The sequence below is a fragment of the Eleginops maclovinus genome, chromosome 20 (assembly GCF_036324505.1).
Source record: "Eleginops maclovinus isolate JMC-PN-2008 ecotype Puerto Natales chromosome 20, JC_Emac_rtc_rv5, whole genome shotgun sequence".
Taxonomy (NCBI): domain Eukaryota; kingdom Metazoa; phylum Chordata; class Actinopteri; order Perciformes; family Eleginopidae; genus Eleginops; species Eleginops maclovinus.
The window spans coordinates 7060102-7085024 of NC_086368.1; the positions used below are offsets into that span (position 1 = coordinate 7060102).

The 24923-nt window shown below is 42.5% G+C and overlaps 2 protein-coding genes across 6 annotated transcripts in view; one reads left to right on the forward strand and one right to left on the reverse strand.

The window, feature by feature from the left end:
- The window catches only part of cenpp (centromere protein P), an 83776-nt gene that overhangs the window by 52182 nt on the left and 6671 nt on the right, over window positions 1–24923 (reverse strand). For all 5 annotated transcript variants that reach the window (XM_063910669.1, XM_063910670.1, XM_063910668.1 and 2 more), the window contains exon 6: window positions 20962–21058. In XM_063910669.1, the coding sequence (XP_063766739.1) occupies window positions 20962–21058 (97 nt within the window). The remainder of the gene's footprint in view (window positions 1–20961; window positions 21059–24923) is intronic.
- Window positions 11902–19276, forward strand: ogna (osteoglycin, paralog a). Its single transcript, XM_063910672.1, has 6 exons — window positions 11902–12286; window positions 14966–15029; window positions 15520–15684; window positions 16294–16496; window positions 16921–17013; window positions 17165–19276. Exons 1-6 carry the CDS (start codon window positions 12131–12133, stop codon window positions 17333–17335), a joined length of 852 nt encoding a protein of 283 aa, XP_063766742.1. The 5' UTR covers window positions 11902–12130; the 3' UTR covers window positions 17336–19276.

Consider the following 24923-nt stretch of genomic DNA (forward strand, 5'->3'; position numbering starts at 1 on the left):
CGATGACAAAAAACTAACAAAACAACAGACCAACCCGAAGAACCTCCATGGGGGAGCTAACCAGAGAAGAAGAGAACTAGAAGAGAAATACACAAAGCAGGAAAGAATACACAGTCAGCTCAGCATGCTGATTTATTTCTTTGAAATTTCAACAAGAACAACATTCTGGCAAGGGATCACGGTCATATCAAACTCAATAGGAGGTAATGGAAAGCACACTCCAGTCTATGCTTTAAATCGATCAATCCCGTAACTACACACCCCAACAGCAATACATCAGCTGTCTTACAGACAATAACTTGTATAGCCTGACAGACTCATGCTACATTTTAAGTTCGGCCTTCCTCCCTACACCCCTCCAGCATCTGCTCTGCATCTGGCTCCATACAGCACGCATACTGCAGGTTGAAGCAGCAGCACAACAATAACCTCTAATGCAGCTTCTAAGTGAAACATCAAGCAAACAACCTGACAAAGCAATGGGTTGATTTAATTTGATCTGAGCACAAAACTGCATTTATTGTTAGAAAATCTATTACTTTTTCAATTGTTTAGTTGATATTAGTTAAGAAAAGCCTTACTTAATACATTCTAAACCAGAGTACATCCAAACGGGCAAAAAAACCAACAATATAGCATCTTACTAAAACTCGGGAGTTCAAAAAGAAGTGGTGGTGGTCTCCTTGTGGAGGCTACAGTTGTTCTGTTTCAATCATCAGGTTGTCTACGGATCCTCTGGGACTGAATTCCAAGGCTTAATGCCAGAATCTGAACCAAAGCTCGGCATAAGGAAAAAGACTTGTGTCTACAGTAAATGGTACGCGACAGAATACTTCTCCTGCAAGGAGGTTTACTTCCAAGAGATTAGAGGGGAAACTTTAAAAACAGACATAAGAAATGATTTAACATCGTAAAACAGACAGCTCAACTGTAGGAATAACCTTTTACTGACATTTCAGGGAAAGACATTTAGAAAGAGTAATGTCACTATGAAACCTAAAGATCAAAGAAAAGTCATAAATACACTGAGCTACTGAGTTTAAATGGGTCTTCAATTTGAAAGACAATCTTTAACACTCTCACAGCCAATTAGTATCCAATAAATGCCATTTTATAAAGACAGGTTGAAGTCTAATAATTATTTGTCTAGCTCGTTTTTGGTCTCCACCAAACATATGGCTCTTAAGCTTTCTTAATAAGTTGGTTCTGACTTTGTCCTTCAACCATTTGCTGCAAGCAAGTACTCTACAGTGGCATTATCAGAGCTCACTTGATAAGAACAGGTGCCTGCTGCATATGGAAACAGGCTTATAAAAGCACAAAGAGTAAAGCATACATTAAATGTTGCACAACGCCAAAACTGTAAGCTACAACAGCTATGTACAGGTGCAGAGCTGGTTGATTATTTCTGCACATGACTATGATTTGCCTCTGTTTAGTTTCACATGGGAGGCTAATAAGGGAATTTAATTTGAAAAATATGCAAAACTTATTACATAACAAGTCTCTGAGCTAAAATAAAAAACCTCATTGTCAGCCCACAGCTATGTCACAACCAAAACACACAGTTCTCGGCGGAGGGTCAATACATCATGGCAGTTGTCAGCCAGACCCATGCAGACCTGTTTAATGCCTCTCCAGGTGGCCTACCATGTTGAAGGCCCTGCAGTCCAATGGGCTGTATGTGGATCATATTCACTGACGTATGTTGCTTTGTCTGGGTTGGCTGTATTCTGCTGTGACGTACTGCTCGTTTGCGTTTTCAGAAGAAATAAGCCAGAAAAAAGGTTAACAGTTATGATGATGCTTACATAAGGGGAAAGGGGTGTGCATCATAAAGGATTACAACAGCACTCTGGAACCGACTAATTGGTTTAATCAGTTTGAGAAAATTAGCATTTTACAACTTAAACCTTTTTTGGCAGCATAAGGAAGTATTTTTATAGAACCATTCTTTTGTATTGAGTTGTTTTATTATCTGGACCACAAGTCTAAGAATGGAAGGGGCTGTATTTTTTACAGACTGCAAAGCGCTTGGAGATAAACTTTAAGCTGTAGGAATAAAAACCAACTTGTGTCCAAATAGAACAGATGCACCGATATGAGACCAGAAACACTCCTGTGATAGTACTTTGGTGTTATACACAATATGCTGCTTCATCTGCCCTTTCACCATGGCAATTATAAGAATTATTTCATTTTGTATATATATCTACAGGAACAAATATGTATATATTAAAAAAGAGGGTAATAAGGCAGAATGTTTGTCTCTTAATTAACATGTGATTATTCGTATTATCAGATTCGACTGTAGCCTAACTGTGACCCTTAGAACTTATCCTACTGCTGCCACCCTACATTAAAAAAAAATTAAGGTGCGGCAGCTCCCAACCTCTGGAACGCTCTCCCTGCAGTGATCCGCAACATCCCCACTCTTGACGCCTTTAAAAAGGGCCCTCAAGTACCACCTATTTGCAAAAGCCTTCAGCCTTATTGTGAAGCACTCACATAAAAGTGCAAAGTATTCACCACGGCGATCAATCATCTGAAATGCATCTATGAATCAAGAGTTGATCATTTTTGCGACAGTGGATCAGTTTAAATTATAGCAGGGAGTAAGGGAACAGGAAGGATCCACGATGAGCTGTTAGATGAACAGATGCAGAGGACAGTCAGCACATCGACAACGCCTCAGCAAGGAAACCTGCCTGTGGCAGCCGGGTGTGGGTAGAGCGCCGGCTGCTGGGGTGAGGGGAGTGGCTCGGCCGGAGACCAGACAGCTGATCGGAATCAGGTAATCAGGCATTTAATATAAAGCATGTTGGTAACCTGGTTCTGGTCTGTCTTGCAGTAGGCTGGGTCCTGGGAAGACGACACACCCCGTCCTGGCCTTGCCCGCCCTGAAAGTACCGCGGAGCTCTCTGTTGTGTGCACATTTCTCGAACAATAAACGCTGTTGTTTTTGCCCAACCCCGAACGCTTCCGTCTCTTACCTTTTACCTGAGCCATCCCGCTCACAGTGGCGCCTGAACAGGGACCTGAACCCCTCAGATGACGGAAGGAGAAAGCCCGCTGGGCCAGGCCCTCCAGCGTCTCGCCCTCATGCAGGAGAGCACAACTGCCCTGCAACGTCAGCAGAGCGAGGCTCTCCTCGAAATCGCCTCCAGCCAGCAGGAGTACCGTGCTCTCCTGCGGGAGCTGCTGCAGCGTCCGGCCGCCCGGGAGGCCGAGCCGGTGACCAACCCCGCCCGGCCGCCGCAGATTGCCCTCCAGAAGATGTCAGCCGACGACGACCCAGAGGCTTATCTGGACATATTTGAGGGCACTGCGGCGGCGTGCGGGTGGCCGGAGGAGGAGTGGGCTGTGCGGCTTCTTCCCCTGCTGGCCGGGGGAGCGCAGCTAGCCGCCCACAGCCTGCCAGCGTCTGATCGACATGAGTACAAGCAGCTGCGGAGGGCCATCCTGGACCGGCTCGGCAGCACGCCAGAGGGACACCGCCGCTGGTTCAGGGCCCTTCCCTTCGAGGACGCTGGCCGCCCCTTCTCCTACGCGAAGCAGCTCCTCGATGCGGCGAGGCGCTGGCTTCAGCCGGGGATGCGCTCCGCTGAGGACGTCATGGAGCAGGTGGCACTGGAGCAGTTTGTCGCCGGGCTGCCATCGTCAACGGCGAATTGGGTCCAGTGTCACCGCCCTGCCAGCCTGGAGGCAGCCGTCGTCCTCGCGGAGGACCACATTTCGCTTCCCCGGCGGAGCATGAAGGAGGAGCCCCAAACACCTGTCATCCCCGCGGACCGACCCGTTCCAGCCCCGAGGAGGAGGTTCCTGACAGCAGCCGCTGCACCGCGTTCCCCTCAACCCACGACCCGGCCCCTTCCCACCCAAGCTCTCCCTCTCCCTCCTCCTCCTCCTCCTCCTCCTCCTCCCCCCCCCCCCCCCCCCAGGATCCAGCCTCCGCCTCTGGTCGTCCGGCACCACGGGGGGCTCCTCAGGCGCCAGGGCAGGAGTGCTGGCGGTGCGGGCAGCCCGGCCACTTCCGGCGGGAGTGTCCCATGATGGAGGTCGGACAGTTGGTCCGGGTTGCGGGACCGCCAGTTGCCTCCCCCGGTTTAGCAGGGACGTACCGTATACTGGTATGTATACAGGGGGGTACCCACCAGGCTCTGATGGACACGGGCTGTAATCAGACGATGATCCATCAGCGCTTGGTTCGGCCGGGGGCATTGGTTGAAGCATCGTGGGTGAAGGTGAGGTGTGTGCATGGGGATATTCACCAGTACCCGGAGGTGACTCTGGAAATATCTTTTAGGGGTAAAAAGCATAGAGTCAGGCCTGGAGTTAGTACTCGCCTCACGCACCCTCTGAACTTGGGAAAAAATTGGCCGGGGTTTGCTAAGCTAGCGGGGGCTATGGGGGTGCGTTCACGGGAGTCAGGGAAATGTGAGTGGTGTGCTGTGTTGAGTGGCGAATCGGAAGCGGCTGACGGCGACGAAGGGGGAACAGACACGGAGGGGGCCGGGGAGGTCCCTCTACCACCGGAGGGTGCCGGGGAGGCCCCTCTGCCCCCGCCAGTGTTCCCGGTTGAGGATTTCCCCCTCGAACAGTCTAGGGATGGGACCCTTCAGCACGCTTTCGATCAGGTGGTGAGTATTGATGGCTCCCAGCTACACCCAAACACAGCACTCACACACCCACACTTTGTTGTTATTCGGGACAGGCTGTATCGTGTGAGCCGTGACACACAGACAGGAGAGATCAATACCCAGTTGTTGGTACCGCAAAGCCGTCGGGAAATGATTTTCCAGGCGGCTCATCACAACCCCATGTCAGGTCACCTAGGGTACGATAAGACACTACATTGGATCATGGCCCGATTTTATTGGCCGGGCATTCGCGCGGATGTGAAGCGGTGGTGTGCATCCTGCAGCGAATGTCAGCTGGTTAATCCGCCGGCCACCCCAGAAGCGCCTCTGCGCCCACTCCCATTAATTGAGGTGCCTTTTGAGAGAGTTGGTATGGACCTCATCGGGCCATTAGACCGGAGTGCACGGGGATATCGCTTTGTACTCGTCCTAGTGGATTATGCAACACGATATCCCGAGGCAGTGCCGCTGCGCAATATCTCTGCAAAGAGCGTTGCACAGGCACTGTTTCATATAATCTCCCGAGTCGGGATCCCGAAAGAGATCCTGACTGACCAGGGCACGTCATTTATGTCACGCACACTACGCGAGCTGTATGAACTGTTGGGCGTCCGCTCGATCCGGACTAGTGTTTACCATCCACAGACCGATGGCCTGGTGGAGCGGTTTAACAAAACGCTAAAGAACATGGTTCGTAAGTTCGTTCACGAGGATAGCCGTAATTGGGATAAATGGCTAGACCCTCTGTTGTTTGCAGTGCGGGAGGTGCCTCAGCCCTCCACGGGATTTTCTCCCTTTGAACTGCTGTTTGGCAGGAAGCCACGGGGTGTTTTGGACCTATTTAAAGAAAACTGGGAGGAGGGTCCGAGCACAAGTAAAAACAAAATTCAGTACGTTATGGACCTGCGAGCAAAACTCCATTCACTGGGGCAGTTATCACGGGAGAATTTGCTGCAGGCTCAGGAACGTCAGCAGCGCCTGTACAACAGAGGGTCAAAACTGAGACAATTTTCACCGGGAGATAAAGTACTTGTGTTACTCCTGACTTCTAGCTCCAAATTACTCGCCAAGTGGCAAGGGCCCTTCGTGGTCACACGGCAAGTGGGGGACGTAGATTATGAGCTGGTGCGTTCTGACAGGGGGGGAGCAGCATATGCAGCAGGTGGGGGCAGTGCTCGAGTCCCTGAGGCAGGCGGGGCTCACGGCCAACCCAAAGAAGTGTGCGGTTGGGCGGAGGGAGGTACGGTATCTGGGGTACCACTTGGGCGGCGGGCAGGTGCGGCCACAGATAGAGAAAACTGCCGCCATTTCTGCCTGTCCGGTGCCCAAGACGAAAAAAGAGGTCAGGAGGTTCGTGGGGCTGGCCGGTTACTACAGGCGGTTCATCCCCGCCTTTTCGGAGCTGACCAGCCCTCTGACCGACCTGACCCGAAAGGGTGCTTCAGATCCGGTCCAGTGGACGGAGCAATGTCAGCTGGCGTTTGAGAGGGTTAAGAAAGCCCTCTGTGGAAAGCCGCTTCTGTTCACCCCTTACTTCTCTCTACCTTTTGTTTTGCAGACCGACGCCTCGAACAGTGGGGTGGGGCCGTTTTGTCCCAGCAGGTAGAGGGGGTCGACCGCCCCGTACTGTACATTAGCCGTAAGCTGGCTCAGAGGGAGGTGAACTACAGTACGGTGGAAAAGGAGTGCCTCGCCATACGGTGGGCGGTCGGCGCCCTGCGTTACTACCTCCTGGGGCGCCCTTTCACCCTCTATTCGGACCATGCCCCGCTCCAGTGGCTCCACCGCATGAAGGATGCCAACGCCCGGATCACTCGTTGGTATCTGGCGTTACAGCCGTTTAACTTCAAGGTGATCCACAGGCCGGGTAACCGGATGGTCGTGGCTGATTTCCTCTCCCGCTCGGCGGAGGGGGAGTCAGCTGTCGGCCGGCGGGATCCCGGCCTGAGTCGGGCGGTGGGGGTATGTGGCAGCCGGGTGTGGGTAGAGCGCCGGCTGCTGGGGTGAGGGGAGTGGCTCGGTCGGAGACCAGACAGCTGATCGGAATCAGGTAATCAGGCATTTAATATAAAGCATGTTGGTAACCTGGTTCTGGTCTGTCTTGCAGTAGGCTGGGTCCTGGGAAGACGACACACCCCGTCCTGGCCTTGCCCGCCCTGAAAGTACCGCGGAGCTCTCTGTTGTGTGCACATTTCTCGAACAATAAACGCTGTTGTTTTTGCCCAACCCCGAACGCTTCCGTCTCTTACCTTTTACCTGAGCCATCCCGCTCACACTGCCCTTCTTTGTGTACTGTAGATCCTACTGTGGGCAGAAATACTTGAGCCACTACTACTGCTGTTTTTTAAAATTATTACAACACTGTTTGTTTTGCTGTACAGTAAAGAGATTTGACAGTTGCTCTATCGTTATTTTTTAAAACTAACTTTGTAGGTTGGACAAAACAAATACAAAAAAGCATTGGGATTAAAGTTGATAGTGTCATTGTGGTTAAAGTAAAGTTTATACACTGTGGCATTGGGCCACATCTACATTGTTTATACCTGCTATGAATGGCCACTAAATGGAGGAGCATGATGTGATAATACTACAATTGGTAATAACACTCTCTGAGATAATCTCAGCTGTGTGAAATGTTGCAACAAAGCTTTGCACACCTGTACAACCACTGTGAACTGGTTGTGATTGTCAGACTGTTAAAAGATACTGATGCTTTAAAAAAAGGTGCCCTGTGGGCAGTGTTGTGCGTGAACGAGTTCAAAAGAACGCGTTCATTGAACATGCTCATTTTTTCGTGAACGTTTAACTGAACGCAACACATTTTTCAATAAAGAACTTGAACGTGAATTAGTTCACATTATGTGTCATGAACGGCAGACATCACTGTAAATGAAGGTTGGCATTTGTTTTCCATTGAAAACTGAGTGACATCTGTTTTGTGTTTTGAAACGCAACGAGAGAGAAAGTTCCTCCCTCCTGTAGGTGCCGCTTAAATCATGTATCAACGCAGAAATAGTTTTGGCGCTGTATGCGCAATGCATTGCGGGCAACGTAGTGTCCGGCTGAGAATAGTTGAGTTGAATAGTTGAAACGTACTGGCTTCCGCACGACGTTACCCATGATGAATTGCAGCAGAGCGGCTTAGGCATAGCAACGCCGAGAGCGCGGAGGGCTGGAGGCTCGAGAGAGAGAGAGAGAGAGAGAGAGAGAGAGAGAGAGAGAGAGAGAGAGAGAGAGAGAGAGAGAGAGAGAGAGAGAGAGAGAGAGAGAGAGAGAGAGAGAGAGAGAGAGAGAGAGAGAGAGAGAGAGAGAGAGAGAGAGAGAGAGACCAATGACGAGAGTGAGAGAAAGCGCTGCGATTTAAAAAAAAAACAAGATGGCTAGTGGAAGTGATGGCACGGAGGCGGACTCCGATTCTCCTCACGAACATTTAAAACAATTTTACACTCTTGCAAACCAAGACCCCGACGGCAAACATCTTTCCTTCCTGTGTAAGATGTGTCCACCTGCGCAGCAAAAACAAGTTAGGACATCGACAACGTCCTTCTCGAATTTGAAACGGCACATTGAATTAAAACATCCATCCAGTGTGAATGCAATTCAAGAGTTTTGCTCATTTCATACACACACATAGGTATATATAATATCATATATATCAAATAATATATTCATATTTCATATTATTTATTCTTTATTTAATTGAATGCTAGTAGATTTCATTGCACTAAGTATAGAACTGGTCTATCTTGTCTGTATTGCTACAAGTTTCAGCACCTGTTAAGAAACCCACAATAGCAGTGTTATGAGCAAATGTCTACAATGAACAGTTTCAAAGAACGTATAGTGATTTCTAGCTCGTAGTGTGAAAAAAAGTATTTATTTGAATATCTCACGAAAAAAGTGAAATGAACTGAACTTTGAACTAGTTCAGAATTAAAATTGTGAACTTTGAACGTGAACTGTTCACTTTGAGCATGTATGAACTGAACTTGAACTAGTTCAGAAAAGCTGTGAACTGGCACAACACTGCCTGTGGGGTTATTGACCATTAGTTGCACTATAGAGCAATGTCTGGTGTGGTTCCACAGGACACACGTGCCTTTGGGTAACAGAAATCCTAACTCTGGTCTTTCTTTTTGGCTAATCAAAAGTTGCGGAAACAACCATAGTAATGCACCAGCAAAGACAGTGAAAAGGGCTGCAAGCCATTAAATACAATAGTCAACATTGCAACATATGAAACATTCACACCAAAATCTGCTCTGCAAATGTTTCACGAGGAAGGAAATTACTTTAGCATGCATGGTTTTACATCCTTGTTGTTTCATATTGTATGTATCCATCTGCAATCTCTGCCTTTTTTTGAGTAAATGATAGAATAAATGAGCAAGGACAATTGTTTTCCATATGAGGGAGCTTATATTTTGCTTTAAAAAATGATTTTTCCATTTCCAAGTTTTACAAACAAAGCTTTCTCAAGTTCAGAAACTATACAGGAAAAGATGGCAGGAATAGTTTGTGTTTAGTTTGTTGTTGTGGGTGGCTTTCCCCATCGGCCTTTTTTTTGTTTTTACTGTGCAGTAGAATTCTGTGAAAACACCCTGACAGTCCAAACTCTGGTACAGAAAACGAGTGACAGTAAAAACATTCTCCAGTTGCTGGCCCTCTTCCCAGAGTCGTAAAAGTTTAAAGGTGTGCATAATTGCTAACACACCTGTAACAGTCCGGGCTCATGTTCCTTGGATGTTTATATCTGGGCCCCATTCTTTTTCCTCTCCTCTTTAAGGCTGAAATAGTCACATGTTTTCTATTTAAATGTTTTGCTGTTAAACTTCAGTCTTGCTCTTTCATTCTGCTTGTTTATAGAGAAATACTGTTTCTCGTCATTTCACCATGTCTAGGGACGGCACCGAAAAAAAAGAAACACATTTTTGAGGACTGCTCTGGGTAAGCCCAAACCTCTCAGATTTGACATCCAAGGTTGAATCCCCCCAAGAACAGCTGGAAATTACAGCTGTTGAATAGACTCAGGGATCAGAGTTTCTTATTTTTTATAACAGAGAAAATCTTGGCCTTATTGCTTTGGAAACATCTCCCTTTCTACTTTTCCTTGCCAATTGCCAGTAATTCTGATGCTTTAATCTATAGTGTAATTTTGTGTGTGTTTAATCACATTAGCTGTAATTGATGTGTTATTGCTTTTACAGCACTTCATAATTCACTTAAAATGTGAGGCTGCAGAGTTCTGATACATATTAAAACCATAGAGATGTGTTGATTAAAGAGATACAGCTGAGATGAGACTCGTCCAGAACATTCTCCCAGTATGTTCCAGGCATCAGTGTTCTGATTAGAGTTCACTCAGGCCACTGAGAACCTGTTCACATCTTTCTGCCATCTTCATGATTATTTACATTTAAGTAAATAAGGTTTTATATGCTAGCAAAGGATATTCATCTGTTTATTTATAAGAAGGATGTTAATGTATTGGATCTTAAGATGCATGTCTACACTAATCAGATGCCTATAACAACCATTTTTATTCTATAAATCTTACCATGCCATGGAAAATGTTTATATTTCTGCATTAAAGGCACTGATGATCAATGTGCCTTTTTTAACATAGATGTTTGCCAAAGACAATAAGACTTGAATACGGCTAAGAGGAGAAATTTCAAAACAGATTATGTTATTTGGAACATGCATGGTAAGATACATTGTGGTAACTGACGTTTGCATGCACCAATTAATTCCAAAATGTTAGGAAGAATTAAAGAAGAAAACTCACACATTTAAAACGATTGTCATTCATCCTGAATACTGAAAAGGTAAGATGCGTATTACTGAGTTAACGTTGACAATAATACATTTTATGTCTGTATTTCAAAAGTTAAATCAACCATTCCAGATATTCAAAACAAAGACTTGACAATTAAAGACACAGTTTGCTTTACCTGTTAAGTTGAGCAAGACAACCACATTGATTTTCCATTTTAGACAGCAGAACAGAAAGTCAGACAGATGAGAAGCATCTGAACTTCTGGACACAATTTTCATTCAAGAAGCCTCAACATCAGGAAGTAAGCAATAAGGACACTAAAGCTGCTGCTGGTCTGTTCTGGTTCCATTCTCCAGAACATGTCCTCAGTTGGCTTAGACAGAGCAGCTTGTGTCAGAACCAGGTTTGTGCCAATTGGCAAATAGATCGTATTTCTAAAGATGGAAGGGATGATCGAAGATTGTTATTTGTTTTTTTCTTACGCCAATAATTTCAACTAACTTGCTATAAGAACTACACTGTTATCAAAATGAATCTGCGCATTGACAGATGTTTCTGGTTGAGTTGCATGTCCGTTCTGCTGAGCACTGTTAACCAGCACAAGGTTGAGTGAATTTTAATCCCTTTTCCAATGGATCGTCCACCTAGCATCTCCATTCTCTACATTCGTGCTAACAAAAGTTGTTTTATACTCCAAAGAAACAGTTAACATTATGGATATGATTTGGATTGTGTTATTCAAAGCTAATTTATTGTCAAAAAGTGTTCAAACTCTTAAAAATATTTATTCACATACAGATTCATACTGAATAATTCTCATTATCCAAGTCTGTGAAGTTCCAGCTAAACCTTAAACCAGCTAAAGTTCCATTAACATTTACTTGAAGTTCTTAACGTACCACAGGAACCTCTTTGAGGGCCCCTAAAACCCATGAACATCCTCAGTTACCACAATAACCCACTTAGGGACTCTAAGAACGTCCCAACGACCACTAAAACATCTGTGAGGGACCCTAGAATCTCCTTTAGATTATCTAAATAAAAAGAAAACCCAACACTAACAAGTAGTCCTCGTGGTCCAGAAAGCAAAGCAGATAATTCTATTGGTCAGTCCAAAGTAATCACATAAAAGCTAGCCTACTGTATAATCAATGTCTGTCATACAGCTGCTAAATGTGTTTTCTGACCAACAGTGGAGAGAAAATCAGAGCCAGTGAAAAAGAAAAAAAAAACCTGAGACAGCCTAATGAAAGATTGGTTGGTTATTACGAGTCATTACGGTGTGGCCGGGCAAAGACCACAGACATTCCTCCTGACAAAACACACTCGCACTGTGGTGGTCAACTTTCAATTTTTCTGCCATCTCTGCAGTTCTTGTTTTTTTCCCTGTGCACATTTAAGGGACACTTCAGTCTCTATTTGACTCTTTGTCTTTTTCCATGTGTGCCTCTATTTGGTGTGTCTGCCTCTTTCTGTACATCCTGTCTGTGTCTCTCTGCCTCACTGCAGATGGATGGTGGGTGGTCAGGAAAGGGTTAAGTGCTCTGCTCTATAAACTCTGCTTTAAGACTCTGCTGGAAGCTACTGGTTCAGCCTTTAAATACAGTAATTTGACACATCCCAACACAGGCTTGAAGCATAGAGCAGCTGCTGACCCAAACTCAGGCTTTAAGGCGAGCTGGTGTGTTGGCGTAACAGTGCTTTGGACAGCATGAAGGCTCTCTTATTCACCTGTTTGCTGGTGCCCTGGCTGGTGGCAGCCTCGGCCGGGAAGTTTGACCAGGAATCACAGCTGATAATGGGATCTGTACCTGGCAGGGATCTGAGCGGATACTTCATTGACCATTTAAAATCAAGGAGAGCTAGGGTAAGAAATGTATTGTTTATGCCATAATTCAAATGTTGTCTTCAAGTAATCTGTGCATGAATTCTAAATATGCTTTTAAATAAATAAATTCAAATTAGCTAGTCTGTTAATGCTTTAGATTTTTTTTTGCAAGAAGTTCAATGTCAGCAAATACTTTTTTCTTTTCACTGTTCAGTTGTTGAGATCCAATGCAAAAATTACAAATGGTCTCTTATAAGATACAATTTGGTAATAATTTGCAAGTAAAAATAAGTACAATAGATAACTCAAACTGATGATAACAGTAAGTGATAAGGATATAAAATGTGACTTTACTTGGTCCTATAAGGCCAACTATGTGATGCCTAATATTTGGCAGTATTCAAAGGTAAGGATTGAGGCATGTTATTACAGGAGCTCGTATTACATGGTATGGTTTAGTTGGTTACTTGTGACAAAAACTGTCAGCACTTGGTTTCACCCTTGTCCTTCAAGGGAGAGTAATTCATTCTGCTCAGTTTGAACACACACACACACACACACACACACACACACACACACACACACACACACACACACACACACACACACACACACACACACACACACACACACACACACACACACACACACACACACACACACACACACACACACACACACACACACACACACACACACACACACACACACACACACACACACACACACACACACACACACACACAAAGCTGTGTCTGATTTGTTCTCTCACCATAAAAACCAAACCCTGAAGCAACCACACTCTCCTCAACTAACCACATGTACATCTTCAAAATGAAAAAATCTAAACCAAACTAGTCTGGTTTATCCTTCAGCAAACACTTGCAGAAAATATAAAACCCACAAACAATCCAGAGATTGAGATTGATACAAAAAGGGTACAAGTGAATGTAGATATGAAATGTATCCTCATTTTTAGTCAAATACTTCATATGGGACCAGCTGTTTTCCATTCAGGAGTGTCAGTGCCAGATCATTGTGACACAGACCCAATACCTTTCTCTGTTTCTACAATTAACAACAAGCTTCATTGAGGTCAACTTTGTAGTTCTTCCCTTTGATTGGTTTGAAGGTCAGTTAGTTTATAGACAATGGCAGTAGGATTGGGGAGTGTATTATAGAGGGATACTTTGATTTGTTACAGCAACTGAAGGGGACTAAAGCCAGGCCATGATGATGGAAGATAAACTACACAAACGTAAGGTGATGTAGGATTCCATTTGTTGGTTTAAATTAGTTCCCTTTTTTGTTGCAACAGAGCGGATAAGCCCGTCAAGATTGGTTGGGTTGAGTATTGACAGCTTTATTTAAGTTATCCAGCCACCAAAGTTAAGAAAATGTGCAGCTGTTGAAAACTCCTGAGGCTGAAGCACGTAGTGGATCGCAACCCCCAAAGGTCAAAAGGCTCCGGGGTCAGGGGAATGGAATGCACTATACCTTAGTGCCAACCTGATTCTCATTGGCTCTTACATGACAGCAGCAATTTAGACACTTTAAAAAAGATGTATTCACCACGTATGGTTACTACTCTACAACATCGGTAGCAGAAAGAACACTATGGAATCAAAAAGGCATAACCACAAATTAAAGAATAAATAATTCCTGAAGCATTGCAGCCAGCTCATGAATAACTAAAGTGTTGCAGCTGTAAAGGATTTGGTCTGTCTTCAGCCAGTAGGCAACTGTGAAATATAATGTGGACTGCGACAAAAAAGCTCTGCCAACCAATACAGACTGATTGGAGATTGTTTTAGAGCAACAGCAGGACTATGTCACAAATTACAGCGTCCTTATCCATTACAATCAGACCACTGTGTTGGCAAAGTGGGGAGGCCAGATGCCGAGGCTTTGGCCAAAGCATTAGACTTCCTGGATTGCTTTTCATCTTCTGACTTTTACTTGTAGCCACACGCTGACAACAACACAGACTTAAGTTGTTGTTCTGCCATGATTAACAGCACACATCTGATCATCCCCTTAAATGTTTACACTTCATTTATGACTGAGCTTGATATTGTTCAACCATTAAATCAAACCTAACCAAATCCGGACCACCTTGTTTAAAAGGAAAACGACATTAACAAAATGGCATGTATATATTACTTACTAACCCTTTGAAACCTTGAATAAATGAATCCTTGTTTTTCTTGCGTACCTCCATAATGAACTGAGAACATTCGTAAAGAAAAGTAACAGGGGCAGCGTGTAATTATAGTAGAACTATTCAAAGTTATCAGACAGCACTTTATCAACTCTCAGAAAACTCATGCAAAAATAATGCAAGTGTCATGTGTAGTCGTGTGCTCACTACTTCACAAACACATACATTTATTACTAAAAGCTTAATAATACACCTGGAGTCATCCTGGCTTGTGCGGAATCGTATCTACGCAAGTGTGAGACTGTTTTTGCAGACATGTTCTAAATAGTTATACATTAGCATGCCAGACTTAGCTTATATAACACTTGTTGGGTAAGTCACGGACAATGCATTACAGATATCTGGGTTTTTTTACACCTTCATTTGGTACTTAGCCAAAATTTGGAAATATATTTCCAAAAGTAACCAGTCCTAACCCTCTAATCCCCAAATGACAATGTTTTGTAGTAGCAAAAGGATTTGGCTGTTGTATTAACAGGCCATGTTTTCTCCTGCAGAGGGCGTTGCCTCTTGCTGATGAACCTGATGACAGTCCAATGGAAGCAGGAGGAGATGTCTCTGGTAAGAGAAAGACTTGCAGTTGTGTAGACACAACATCTACTTTAAACGATAGGGTAAACTGCTAGCCCATTGTTATAGATTTGTTCACTCAAATATGATCATGGTTTGAAGGTCTGGTAAAAAAAACGTCAGATTTCTCGGAACAAATTATTCAGTGCTGTGTTTGGCTTTGTTGATTGTTGTTAATAATATCCATCTCAAATAGTTTTGAAATGGGAAATCTATGCCAAACCTGGGTTCCTGTTCCTTTAGGTTCTGCACTCAAACAGGGTCTAATTGTAACTTAGAAAAAACATGTTAAACTGTAGGGTAATCATTGTAATTACAATAATTATTAGAGTGTTTAAAGCACATTCAAAAAACATGAGTTAACCGTAATGCTTTACATAATTATCACTGCAACCCTAGTCTGATTCAAATTGAGCTGGATTAAAGTGCTACAGATTATTCTGAGGAGAGTTTATGTCTGTGTGGTGCCTTTGTGTTGCAGAACTGCCCACCTGCCTCCTGTGTGTGTGTCTAACTGGTTCAGTGTACTGTGAAGAGGTCAGTCCAGAAATGACCAGCGTTCCTTCCTTGCCTAAAGAGACGGCCTACCTGTACGCCCGCTTCAATAAGATCAAAAAGATCCGCACCAAAGACTTTTCTGACATTGGTAAGTCTGTAAACTGTCTCCATCATCACCTGTTGATTGCTTAGCCTTATTTGCAAAGACTTACAGGCAAGGAATACAATTTTGCGAGGAATGCTTTGCCTATCGTTGTCTTGTTCTACAACTATATTTGAATGGAAAGCATTATAGCATGAGTTATCAGGATCTTGCTGGCCTAGGAGATCATTACAAAATGTCTGGTCAAGTTTTTGGAGCTAGACCAAAACATTCAACTAAAAGTTAGCCTATATTGATATCTGCTACTCAGATTTTCACTAATAATCTTTAATCTCTCTCTCGAGAGAGTTTCCTAACTTTATGGAAGTCTAAAAGAAAATAAATCCTTAGAATGGAATAGCTAAATGTCATCAGCGTAGCAACGGTAAGGGAATTTGTAGTGAACAGGGTAAACCATCATTGCATGTGATGCATCTGGGGTAGCAAATGCAAAAAGGAACTGGTCTATGTAGCTGCAATTCATTAATTAGCTGGTCATCTGGTCTATGTGTTGGTCTCTTTTCAGTGTTGACTGCATTTTTAAAATAAAATGCTTATCAAAAAGGAAGGGGGATAAAATATGAAACAACATTAATAGGATGGATCTCTCAACAGTCACTCTGAAGAGGATTGACCTGACAGGGAACATGATCTCAGAGATTGAAGACGGGGCGTTCTCCAAACTAACGATGCTGGAGGAATTGTCTCTGGCTGAGAACAGTCTGGTCAAACTTCCTATGCTCCCCGCAAAACTCATATCCTTCAACGCCAACCACAACCATCTCAAAACCAAGGGTGTCAAAGCTAACGCTTTCAAGGTACAAATAATCATCTCTTACAACAGTTTCAATTGAAAACACAACATACTTTGCAAACGACAAGACTTCAGAAAGCTGTACACACTCATTAAACCTGGCTGTTGTTAAAACAAGAATCAGATGCAACTCTTAACTGAAGTTGCTTGAGTGATTGTTATCAACTGAATCTTTATGCTAAGCTAACCACATCATAACTCCGAACTTCAAACTCAAACTCAATGTCAAGGCATGTTTATATTTTCATCAGAAAAAGAAAATGAATGTTTCCTGAAATGTTAAAGCTTCTATAAAAGTCACGACTTTTCTATTCTTTACAGCCAGGTATTCTGTTGGTTTACGCCAGTACACGTTCACCACTACACAGGGAAAGGAAAACCATGAAACAACTCAACTGAATCTTTTTATTTCTTTGCTTTCCCATCAGAAAATGACAAAGCTGCTCAACTTATTCTTGGCAGACAACGAAATTGAAGCTGTTCCACACATCCCAGACAGTGTTCGAACCCTACATCTACAGGTTTGTATCTTTTGCTGCTAAGAGTTTTGAAACTTTCCAACAGCGGTGCAAGTTGCTGTCTTAAAGCAGAGTACAATCATGAATATAGTGCTTTAACATAACGAGTTACACATAGCAAGCCGTTACTTGACATTGTTTCTATTTCCTCCAGAACAACAACATCACTGAGGTCAACATAGACACCTTCTGCAGGTCCAATGACACCTACTACCTACGGCCGAGCCTCAATGAGGTCCGTATGGATGGCAACCCTGTGGTTCTGTCCAAGTTCCCAGACAGCTTCACCTGCATGAAGGTTCTGCCTGTCGGACGGTACCGTTGAGGTGACAGAAACTTTACTGTAGCCCCTTTGTTGTTGATGGAGCAGTTTTCCCACAACAGAGTATTGGGGGATACTGTGTCGTTCTGGATTTTGGGGTGCTGGTCCCATGATGGGAATAAAGGTGACAATGTTTTACTTCTGCAAACCTACATACAGTTTGTGAGATTGTCAGGTCAAAATGAAACCATTCACTGGACTGAAGGTTTAGAATTGATGGACTTTCTCTACTCTGCCTTTTTCGGTTCTACTAATAAAGGGAGGTTCCCATGCCTTTAAATCCTACAGGAAGTTGCATATTTCAGTTGTCGAGTCAGTAGCCTAATTGTTTTAAAATCCCCTGAGAAGGGGTGTGAAAGCCTCAATATGCTCCAAACAAGCATGTCTGTCTGAAAAGGAGCTTGATAAGATGTTAATACATTATACAAACATTAAGTTTGAAGTATACTGAAGTCTTGCGACTATATCTGACAGATTAAGGCCACCTTTTCAGAAGACGCAATACCAACAGCTGAATCCCATACAATGAGTGGAGCGGTCAACATCTCTACCTACTAACAGTCCAACTCATGGTTTCATTTTGAGCTGAAGGTGAACTGCCTACATGAATGAAAATACACAAACCTCTTGTGAGTTTGCACACACACACACACACACACACACACACACACACACACACACACACACACACACACACACACACACACACACACACACACACACACACACACACACACACACACACACACACACACACACACACACACACACACACACACACACACACACACACACACACACACACACACACACACACACACACACACACACACACACACACACACACACACACTTTGTGAAAAGAATTCTAAAATTGTAGAATTTGTTTCCAAAAGTTAAGTAGTTCAAAAACAACATTTTACTAAAGCTTTTGGATATCTTTGGTGCTTTTCCTAACTTAATCTAGTCTCTTATAAAAGTGTTAAACCTTTTATTGAGGGGTTTTACATTAAACTTAAACTACATTTTGTAGAACATCACAACAACTAAATTGTCTTCTAACCTTTTGAGTTTTCACCTTGCTCATTGACGGTCATCAGGAATTTTATTTGGCAGACGTCCATGAAATACAGGACTGAGTTGTAGTCTTGATTATGTGTATTATTGGTGCTGAATGTAATTTCACCAGAATAAAAGTATAGGCTGGCTTTGAACAAACACAAAATAGTAAACGTTTTCAAAACTGAATTTTAGTCGGACACCATCAAATGAAAATGTAAAATGTTTTTGCTAATTCCAATTCAAGTATTTTTTGCATTTAATATGTTTTCTTACAACAGTAGCAGAGAAATGCTACAGTGTCTTCAAAACAAGTCATATAAAAAGGTAGATTCTGAAATGGCACTAAAAGTGCAAAGAGCCTGTGAGCATTATTAACATTCCTCTTTGTTGTTAAATTGTTGTCATGCATTAATCCTAGCTGCCAAAGACAATTGTTACACTTTGATTGTCTTTGCATGCCAGCAGGATGAGTCTGTAAATACTTTCTCAACAAATGAACAAAACACTCTGCTCTGACATTGACTTATAATTGAACTTTCAATTATTCCATTAAAAAAATGCCTCTTTATAAGGGCAATGGGCATGCAGATCTGTCTACCGGCAGGCTTTCTTGTGACTTAGCTTCACCTTATTTGTATTTAAAGACTGCAGTGAACTGCGGCACAATGTATCTATGAACTATAGTAATGTGAAAGTTACTCTTTTATATTTTGTCTGCTTTTAAAATGTCTTGCTTGTTTCCCTAACTCTTCCCTTCCAGTAATAAATATGACTTAAGAAATTATTACTGATGTGAATAAGACAGTGATGTACAGGGAGATATGTATGTGACATGGTTATGTTTTAAGATATTTTAATAAAGTTACACTTTAAATTAAAAAATGTCTGGAGTTATTGTTGCCAAATACAAAACTATCAAAATCTTATTTCAGGTTAAGTAATGTTTAAGTTATATTTGAAAGTACTGGCTGATATATCATCAGGTTTAAGCCCCACCACTAGCACAGCAAACACACCACTGCCCCTGGCTAACTGCAGAGTGTGCTTATGATGTTCTTCTTTGTGCAGATGCCCACAATGGCGAAATGGAATTCAGTGATTGGCCGCATGCTTGTAAATGTACATGGCCAAGTTGGCAGCCATCATCTGCAGTCCTTAAGTGACTGGGTGGTTAAAGTTGCGGTCTAGCAACAGGAATGCAATGTATGAGAATTCTATGTGAATTTGATATTCTTCTAAATACATGTTTATGTCTGTATGTCATTAAATCATGGAAATCAGCATACAAGGCTTTGCCCACACTACAGCAGAATAGTTACAATGGGAATGACATTTTTTTCCATTGAATCACCGAAGAAAATGCAACTAAAGCAACATTAGAGTTCAGAGCAAGCAGGCCAGTATGGAAAATGTGGGTTAATCTTCTTTCAGCACAGCCAACCTGGCAGAACTTGAAATTCTTCAAGTAAACAGGGGAATGGGATGCATGTGTCATCTGCAGCTTGACTTACCATTTGACATCTTGCTGCTACCTCTTCAATAAAGTCCCAGTCTGATATTTACGATGTCGACAATGAATCCCACAAACAGCACTTACTTTTGTCTTCATACTCTTTTATCAGCCTGAAGCCAAACACTGACTTTGGAGGTGTCACTGTTAATTACTGTAAATAAAGTTTTTAATTATAAAGCTAGTGCCTTATAGGCAACAAAGAGAAACCCTCTCCCTCTGCATTTACACTCTGAACTCTGCAATGGAAAACAAAACTCCTCCATAACGGGTAAAGAAGGGGTTATTCAAATCCTATAAAGTTCCCATTTTAGGTCTGCCTTCACTAACGCTGACTGATGGACCATCTGGTCTCAAATATTTCAGGATGGACTGATCTTGTCCCCCACAAATAAGTAAAAAAAAAAAAAAGTCCCTCATGTTTATAGACTGAATAAGGCCCTATTATGCTTTTTGGGGTGTTACTTTCCCTGTAGTGTGTTATATAGGTTTCTGTGCATGTAAATGGTCTGCAAAAGGCTAAAATGCCAAAGTTCCCTCCAGAGGGAGTTTCTCCCCCCCTGCCTGAAACGCTTCCATTGGACTCTTTTGTTTACTTCTGTAACATAATGACATCACTGTGAAACACTAACGCTTCTATTTGCTAGCACTCAAACACATTGTACATAATCAGCTAAGGGTCGAGACATCTCTAAGCGGATGATCAATACAAATATAAACCTGAAAATAAGTATAATAGGTCCTCTCTAAAATAAAAACTGTGGCCATGTCATAAGGCAAAGATTCTGTCATGTTTCCCAAAGATTTGATCAGTGGTGTTAAGCAAATTGCCAATGGGACAAGTACCAACCTGGTCAAATCTTCTATATTTGTTGTGAGGAGCAAATGGTTTATCACGCCAATACACCAAAACAGTGGAAAGCAGGTGTGTGAGGGTGAAGTTTTGTGCAGGTGTCTCTTTTCGGGTATGGCGTGTTACAGAGACATGTTTTGTAAATAATTGATTTACGCTGAGTTTGTACCATGAACGTAACAAATAAAAATGAAATGGAATTACCTGGAAGTGTTGGAAGGTTCTGCGTCGTTCCTCACATCTGTCTGAGAAGGTCCTGAGAGTCCTGAACAACAGCACAAGGTCCCTGTTCTCCTCCACTCTGAAATGACATGATGCGCTTTTTTTATACAAACCACGATTTAGAAAGGCAGTCTTTTTGTCTAATTATCCTAACATTATGGACAAACCAGGTTTGAATCATATGCAAATCACCATGCGTTGACTTGTAATTGATACGATATGTCCAAAAAGCATAACTGTGTTGTATCTCCAAATGTAAGAGCAAACCAATCATTCATAAACAGCCCCGTCAGAAACTACCTATATAAAAACAAATCAAAAGTATATTACAAAAAGGTTCTTCCTTATATGCAATATGCTGTATATCACAATGCCTTATGGCAAAAACAACGTTGCTCTGATGAGTGAGCCTGTGACATTCTGTTACAGTTTTTCCAGAGTTTTCCATGGGGGCCCGGGGCTAGACGGCAGCCGGGTGAAGTTTCCAGACGACTGTTATTCTGCGCAGAGCTGATGGAAACATGGCTCACATATAATGGAGCATTCCCAAAAATACAAAGAGGGGGAGAGACTGATCGCTGGTTTGATATTGTTGTTGTTTTTAAGTGATTTGGTCCAACTCCTTGTGAATGATTCAGTTTGATTAAAGCTTCAGTGAAGGAGCATTTAAACTATACTGTATGCTAAAACCTTTTCATGTAGTGAGTTTGATGATGTGCAGGACTTTGAATTGGGGACAATATAGGCGTTTATTAGTTAGTCATCTAACATGAGCAGTTGAATGTTTTGTAAGTAAACCGCAAAAAGAAACTTCAAATTAATAAACAACAACATTTTGACTAGAAGCTATTTTGGCTTTGATTGGAACAAAACTAATACTGAAGTCAATACCCAGTCCTGCAGACATTAGGGCAGCAACCCAAAATAAAAGATCTCAAAACTAGTCAATTAAAACAAACTGTTCATTTGATTGTTAAACTGTGTAAACTAGAACACTAGAAACACATTCAGTTCATTTGAGGTGTCTCCAATGCTCCACTGAATGAAAAGTGAATAACTCACTCAGATTTGGTGTTATAATCATCTTTTAGTAAGGCTTGGTCTTAAACGGGACCTATTCTGCTCATTTTCAGGATCATAATTGTATTTTGTGTCTCTACTGTGACATGTTTCCATGCTTTAATGTTCAAAAAGCACCTCTGTTCACCCTCTGTCTGAAACCAGAGACCAGTCTGCTCTGATTGGCTAGCTGATCGGCTCTGTTATGATTGGTCAACTGCTTACAGCTGTCTCGCCCCTTAGCCTACAATGTCTTTGAGTGCTAGCCTTTAGAAGTGCTGGTGTTTCCTAGTGATGTCACTATGATGCAGAAGTAAACAAAGGAGTCCAATGGAGGCATTTCAGGCAGGGTGGGAGTGCGTAGGCTAGAAACTCCTTCTGGAGGGAAGGATTTTAGCCTTTGCAGACCATTTACATGCAACAACTTATATAAAACACACTACAGGTAAGGGGAAACCCCCCAAATTGCTGTAATTGTAATTGTGACTACCGAAAGTTTCAGTTTTTCGTCAACATTACGCTTTCTTTAGCCTGGTTTTCAGGTTGTGGGGGTAAACTTGCAGAATGTATCAAGATTTGAGTGATTGGTTGTTTGCTGATCATGCGGAACTTGCATATCATATTTACATTACTACACAGCAAGCCAGTCCAAAAGACCCTACAAAATGACTTGCATCTCTACAGCTATTGTTGCCACTGTTTTGAAAATAACCCAGTTGGCTTCAGAGCTGACTGATATCTCCTGATGCTGTCCTGACCTCAGCACAGTTCAAATCCTCAGCCTGGATCAGAGTTTCTTCATCTGCAGGTTGGAGAGCACAATGGTTCCTGGAGCGCTGGCTGGGATCCTCTCAGGAGAAAGCACTGTGTTTTAATGGCAGATGTTCATAAGGTTTGATACAATCCAGTCTGCCTTCAGTCTGCTAAACCCTTCCCAAAATACACTGCTCTATCCATGTGTCGACATCACAATAGCTGCTAGGCTACGAGTTTTATAATGTAGTGTTAATAACCTTTTGGATGAAAGTGACACTTTGTCGACATTTCTAAACGGTTGAATCTGTGAAATATGTAACACTTTTGTTTCCACGCTCCCCCTGCTCTCTGTGATCTAATAAACTGTATGTTAATAGAAACCATTTCTGAATTAAGTTAACTTTAAATTAACTTACTTTTTTGACTCCAGAGATCATATTAATGATATTTCAGTTTTATTGTAGCCTAAAAATCTGCATACAAAGCATTCTAACGCTGCAGTGCTTAGATTATTATTTTATGTCATATCGTTTGATAAAATCAAATGATAGCCTTACACATGTAACTACAATGAGCCTGAGTTTGACTTTTAACTAGACACATCATATGCCACAGCGATAGATGATAAAGGCTGCTGCTTTTAATACGCAGTGTGTGTAGCCTCCGTAAGTTTGAACACTAACAAGCATAATAAATCACTTCAGGGAGAGGAGAGGACAGATGTGGAAATGTGTCTACTGTATAAAGATAACCAATAAAGTCAGTGTTTGTCTTTAACGGTTCAGAGCAGCTTGTTTCAGCAAAGATTATCAGTCTGATTGGGACTGTAAAACTATGACGGTCTCTCTCCCTCAGACTTGGAGAAGGCAGCACTGGGTCAGAATCATTATCTCCAGTATTTTTCCATCACTTTTTTGCCAGTTTTTGCAGACTGGGCTATACAATCCAGATGTGGTTTGGTCTCAGATATAGAGCAAATCAGACTGCTGCTCTGGTGTGGTGATCCACTGATGGAACAGACGCCTTTGAGCAGACGGTGGTTATCAGGACAGAAAAAAGCACCTGAGCTGCTACAGCGAAGAAAACAGGACATGTAAACTTGGATCTATCAAGAGTGAATTGATGCTCTGGTGAATACTGAAGCTGGAGTTCACCACAGATAAAAGCACAAATGAGTTGTATCATGTTGAATAATTTAAAATATATTTTTCAACTGCCCTGGTTATTAAAAAACAACAGGAATAGGGCACCTGCAAACGACATAATTTGTGATAATTCATTCTATGATGCACGTTGATTCAACAGATTCTGAAATTTGATTGAATTTTTAAGATGCAATATCAAGCAGAAATAAAAAGTCACATGATTAATCACTTTCTAAAACAACTATCCCAGCTGTATACGTTGGAAGTGCATGGCATTGTTTGGCAGTCTGAAAAGCAGTGAGAGTATGAAAAAGTCAAGCATATTTGTTATCCATGTATTATTAACAGATTTATAATTTACCATCAGTTTTTCAGATGTTTTCAGACTCCATGGACTTCCATTAAAAGTATGCTGGTCAGTCGCGGTTTTGTTCATTGCCTATCTTTTAAGAATATCTCATTTTTTACATCACCAAAGCTGGCAACAAAAAAACAACCTGTGCGTATCATTGTAAAAACCTTACAGTGATCATTAGTTTGCGGGGAGTGGAGTCTATGAAACAAATAAAACACGACAACAACAAGTGTGCAGGTGAAGTCCTCGAGGGCAGTGAGCACATGAGCAGACCTCTACTGTCATCGATAAACTAGATGTGTTGGCACCTTTTTATATAGAAACTGTGCCTCAGTTGCTTAGTTTGTCTAAAAGAAAGCACCAATTAGTTTATTTTTACATTCATACCTCAAGGAACTAATCTCATCACAAACCTCCACACGCAACCTCCGTTCCAAAACCATCTGCTTCGCCCCAACAGGATGAAGCTCCGCACCATTGGGAATCGGGCTTTCTGTGCAGCTGCTCCTCACCTGTGGATAGCCCCCCAGACCACCTGAGGGCTCCACAGGCCACTGACTCCTTTAAGGGCCTAAAAACCTTTCTTTTAAAAAAGCCTTTTAATAACTTGTGTGTTTTTTTTTAGTTTT

Bases quoted from the DNA above. Each gene is read 5' to 3' on its own strand.
- ogna (XM_063910672.1), top strand. From the start codon at position 12,131: ATGAAGGCTCTCTTATTCACCTGTTTGCTGGTGCCCTGGCTGGTGGCA. The intron at 15,030-15,519 runs GTAAGAGAAAGA...TTTGTGTTGCAG, and splicing joins AGCAGGAGGAGATGTCTCTG to AACTGCCCACCTGCCTCCTG. The intron at 16,497-16,920 runs GTACAAATAATC...CTTTCCCATCAG, and splicing joins TCAAAGCTAACGCTTTCAAG to AAAATGACAAAGCTGCTCAA.